The sequence below is a fragment of the Nestor notabilis genome, unplaced genomic scaffold (assembly GCF_000696875.1).
Source record: "Nestor notabilis isolate BGI_N333 unplaced genomic scaffold, ASM69687v1 scaffold21771, whole genome shotgun sequence".
Classification (NCBI taxonomy): Eukaryota; Metazoa; Chordata; class Aves; order Psittaciformes; family Psittacidae; genus Nestor; species Nestor notabilis.
In genome coordinates, this window is record NW_009914509.1 from 3,998 (window position 1) to 9,083 (window position 5,086).

At 54.0% G+C, this 5,086-nt stretch overlaps 1 protein-coding gene across 1 annotated transcript; it reads right to left on the minus strand.

Annotated features, from left to right (window-relative positions):
* Positions 1-1,191: 1,191 nt before the first annotated feature.
* On the minus strand, positions 1,192-4,215 carry HSD11B1L (hydroxysteroid (11-beta) dehydrogenase 1-like). Its single transcript, XM_010023698.1, has 7 exons — positions 4,131-4,215; positions 3,679-3,809; positions 3,262-3,373; positions 2,926-3,017; positions 2,491-2,584; positions 1,592-1,757; positions 1,192-1,363 (listed from the first exon to the last, which is right to left on the minus strand). The coding sequence occupies exons 1-7, from the start codon at positions 4,213-4,215 to the stop codon at positions 1,192-1,194; spliced, it is 852 nt and encodes a 283-aa protein (XP_010022000.1).
* Positions 4,216-5,086: the final 871 nt, after the last annotated feature.

Here is a 5,086-nt window from a genome sequence, read left to right on the forward strand (position 1 = left end):
AAATTTATTTAATAAAAGTTTTACTTGGTAAATAATGTCCTGGTTGAGCTGCTCTGAGCTGGTGCTGCCGCGGGAGACACTCGGCAAAGCCCTGCAGGAAGGGAATCGTGGTCGCACTGAGCACAGCGGCTGCGCAGCCGCTTCCAACGCCTTTCACAGGGGATGGATCGTGGAATCCCAGCCTGGAAGGGACCTTAAAGCTCCTCCGGCTCCAACCTCTGCCCCGGGCAGGGACACCTTCCACTGGAGCAGGTTGCTCCAAGCCCCTGTGTCCAACCTGGCCTTGAACACTGCCAGGGATGGGGCAGCCCCAGCTTTGCCGTTCAACCCATTCCAGTGTCCCACCACCCTCACAGGGAAGAGCTTCTCCCTTAGTTCCACACTCTAGTTTGGGCCTGGGTTTAAGCAGTGTTTGGCTGTTCCCATCAATTCCAACCCTGTTAACCTGTTCCTCCACAATGTTCAGTTTTCAAAGCTCCTTAAAGTTCCTTCAGGATTAAGGAGCAACACACACCATGACCATCCTCTCAGCCACTGAGGAGCTCATGGGGGAGCTGCCATCCAGCCCCAGCCCAGGAGGATTCAAGCAAGAAACCACTTTTTCTTAGCTGCCATGATACATATTCCTAGGAATAATGTGTTAGGGAAGAATTCCCTCTGTGTTCTTTCTCCAATGCAGGAATCATGAACCCGTCTTGGCATTTAGAGCAAGGAAGAGCTGATTTAACAAGAGCAAACATCTACCCCAGGGCCTGTGCTCAGAGGCCAGGTCCAGCCTGGAAGCACCAACGTGTGACACCAACACCCATAGGAAAAATAGTTTAATTAAAATGGACATTCTAAATTCTGTTTATAGGAAACAAGACGTTTCAGAGAACCCACAAAGCATGAAGTGGTGGAGAAGGATGGCCCAGGGATGCCCAGGCATTCCAGGCCCTCCCGTACAACAGAGGTTAAAGCTGGAGCTGAGGGAAGACTGGAGGTGGTAAAACCAGAGGTGAGGTGAGGCCGAAGGAGGGGAGATGGTGGAGGACTAAGATGGAATGAACTGGGAGAAACATCTGGCTGACGGGCAGGGACACCAGAGCTGAGGTAGGATCAGAGGGAGCCTTATGGGAAGAGCTAACGGTGCTTTGCCACCACCGGGGCAGGAATGGGATTAGACGGGATGGGAGAGGAGCCTGGGCCTCTCTAGGGAGTGTAGAAGCTCTGCAGAGCAGGGTCACAGGGGAAGAGCACCCCGAGGCAGCACACGAGGTGCAGCCAGCGCGGGTAGAAAACCTCCCTCACACGCATGGCTCCCCCCTGGATGATGGCGAGCGCCGCGGCGGGAGCAGGAGAGGCAGGAAGAGAAACCTTCCCCCTGGAAGCAAAGAGCCAGAGCATCACCCAGAGCCGGGCAGCCCATGGCGGGGTGGTACCTGTGCACACTGAGCCCCGCAGTGTTCTCCATGCTGAGGTGGACACAGAACCCCCACGATGCACCCAAGAGATGAACTCGTCCCGTTACACATCCGAATGGGTGCTCATCCCATCATAAGGCAGCTGAGGTGCAGGTTTTGCTCCCTCCCAGCCTCCTCCACACACGTACCTGATGCTCTCCAAGGCCGATTTGGTGTCGATCAGGCCCAGGATGCAGAGTGTGACTGAGACGTTCTTCTTCTGCATGGAGAGCTCGTGGCGCAGCGAGCTGAAGAACCCATCCAGGGCGAACTTGGTGGCAGAGTAAGAAGTGGTGAAGGGAGTGGGGATCTTCCCTGGGAAGGAAAAGGAGAGAATGGAAAACACCGGGAGACTGGCTGGAAGGAGGATGGTGCCATGGAGGGGGAATCTGGATCATCCTGCATCATCGACCCATGTGCCCTTTGGGTGAGTTTCCCTCTGTTCCTAGTCACAAACAGGCGCTGAGGCAATTCCAGCCGGTTGTGGGAGCACATCCCAGCACAGGAGCCACCTCCTGGACAAAGGAAGGAATTGTAAAGACAACTTACACCAGGTCCACGCTGGGCTAAAAAGCCCCGTGTGAAGCTCTGCTGCAGCCTTCCCTCCCCATGAAGAGCAAACACAAGGAGCATGACACCAGGGCTCAGGGCAGGACAAGCCTGAGGCTGGGTACGGTGCTGCAGCTCCCTGGAGTGCACACCTCCTGCTTTTCCATCCCAAACAGGCAATGCAGCTACTCAGCAGCCTCCTGATGGCCAAAGCCAGAAGGTTTTCGAGTAGGAGGATGACAGAAACACAGGAGGGATGGGCCTGGCTGTGAGGGGCAGGAGCCAAAGCAGCAGATCTGGGCACACCATGAAACAAAGAGCACGGTTCCTTTGCCACACAAAGAAGGTCTCCAGAAAACAAGAGCAGCCACTGTCCTGCCTGCTACTATAAAAGCACAGCTTGGAAAGGGCTTGAGGGGTTGGAGAACACAGAGAAACACAACATGTTGGGAACCACCGTGTCCACAAGAGCAGTGTTATGGCAGTTAAAGCCACCAACCTGTGAGGGAAGAAACAACCACCAGAGAGCCTCGATTCTTCTCCAGGGTGGGGAGAGCTGCTGTTGCGAGTGACACGTAACTGAAGAAGTTCACCTGGAATGGGAAAAGTAGACGTGGAAGAAGCAGGAGGGTTTGGAGGGAGGGTCAGCATGAGCCAGAAGCAGCTTCCATCAATCCCTGGGCTAATGGGAGATAAGAAGGACAGAAGGAAGGAGAGAAGTGAAGTTCTTCCCAGACATTCCTCCACACACACATACACCACCTGAGCAAACCCGTAACGGAGCCTCTGAACCCCTTGAAACACAAATGAAAGGAAAGGTTTGTTCTCAACCATTGCCACAGCCTTGAATTTGCCTTTGAGCTTCCCAAAGCCATCCCAGGAGAAGGCAGAGTCGCCCAGCTCCAGGTGAGCTCTTCCTGCTGGGAAAGCTCACCTGCATGAGCCAGCGGGTGTACTCCACGTCTCCATCCCACATCTGGAAACGGGTCGTGCCAATGTGGTTCAGCACCAGGTAATCCAGGCCCCCTGTGCACAGGAGAAGCACTCAAAGCAAGGGGCCAGCCCCAACCAGTCCTTTCTCCACACTCTCCGCCTCCAGCACGAAAAGCAGCTAAAAGGCAGTTACAGCCAGACTGGAATTCCCAAACCCCACACACCCTCCAGTCCCAGCATCCCTCCCAGCGAGGGACATGGGGAAACTGAAGCAGGAAGCTCCTACAGGAATGAGAACTGTCTGTACTGGAGGCCAAAGAGATGCCCAGATGCTTACCCAGCTTTTGGACAGCAAAATGAACCACCTTTTCAGGCTCTAAAGGGTTTGACATATCTGCAGGGATGTAAAATACTTTCTTTGCTCCAAGTGCCAGGCACTTCTCCATCACCTTGAAGAAGAACACGCAGCCAAAGGTTAAACACCATGGACTGGGAAGGGGGGAGAACAGAAGTAAGGACACTCTATGGCACTGGGGGCTCCCCATCCTACACAGTCAGTGAGAGTCAGTTCTGGACAGAAACACACTTTAACTCTAGCTCTATTCAGCCCCTGAGAGCTCATTTGTCATCCAGACTTTGTTTAAGCAGTTACCTCTTAGCAGGAAGCAGATTCACTCTCCCTTGGAAAAGGATCAAGGTTCACCTGGTACAGGTGCAGATCTCTTTGTCCTCCCTCCTAGAAGGAAGTTCTTACCTTCTGCAGCACAGCTTCCCTCCTAGCAGTCAAAACTATTTCAGCACCAAATCTGGCATAATGATAAGCCATCTGCTCTCCAATCCCAGCACTGGCTCCAGTCAGGAGGACACGGGCGCCAGACAACACCTCTAGTTTATGGGAAAGAGAGGAAGAGACAGAGAAGTAGGTGGAGGAAGCAGCAGAGGAGCTGCCCGTAACTATTGGCAGAGCTCTAAAGCAGAAGGGTGTAAGTGGCAAAGTACAGCTTATTTCCCCCTTCCCCAGACAGCAGGATCCCTTTGGAAATGCTGTGAGAACATTTTGTCTTCCTCTTTGTTTCAAGCTTCTCTTTATTTCTGGGAATGAAGCTCCAGCTCTGTGAGACTCCGGGCAGGAATGAGACCACCAGCCAGGGTTTCTCTCCTGTGATTTCCACTCCAGTTTGGAATGACCCCCCTTCCTGAGCCTACCTGGCTTAAAAGAATCTTTCCAGAAGACAGCGAGGAACCCGAGTATGAAGGCTGTAGCACAAAGCACTTTTCCAATGGGCTTCATATCCCTTCACGTTGTGAAGAGCAAAGTCTTGAAGCTGAGCACTCCAAACACTGCAACCTCCTTCCTCTGAGGCTGGGAGCCAACCTGCAAGAGGCACAGCAAGTCCTGCACAGCAGAGAGGAGATGGGAAGAACTGAGACTCCAGCAGGAGCTACCTTTGTCAGGAGAGAAAGACAGTGAGGACAGGGACAAGCAACGCTTTGATAAGGAGCTGCAAAGTTGCTGTTCCCCTGTGGAAGGGAGGGAACCAGTCTTGGGAATGGTTCACGTGTGCCCAAGGAAGAGCAGGGCTTGGTTGTACCACTCCTTGTCCAGAGGGAGCAACCCTGGCAGGCCTGGAGCGAATGAAACGTGCTCTTGTGTGCGAGGAGGGAGCCGAAGAGGGCAGGAAGCAAAGAGCTCACAAAATCATCTCCTCTGTCCTCCTGCCTTGCTCAATGAGGCTTCCCTCAGCTTCCACTTGCGCCAGGAGAGCAGCTTGTGCCGTTCAGTGTGTCTGAAATGAACGGGAGCGGGGGAATGACCCTGAAAATCACAGGATCACAGAATGGTTTGGGTGTCTTCTGCAGAGCCCACTTGTTCTGCACCCCACGGCGCCTTCTGGGGGGCAGCGCACTGGGATACGGCCAACGCTCAGTGCGGCCACGGAATTCCCGGTCTTACCCAGGGTATGGAACTGACCGTGGACTGAATTCCCTGCGGGAGCGTGGCCTGGAGAACATAAACGGGGGGGAAACGGGAACAAGCGTGAGGCTGAGCTGCTGAAGGGTCTAACAGAGGAGATGTTGAAGGTGAGAAGTTGAGGGGTGGGACTGGGGGCGGTGAGTTAAAAGCACAACGTGCTCTGTCCGCCCGCTCCCGTCCCTCTGCG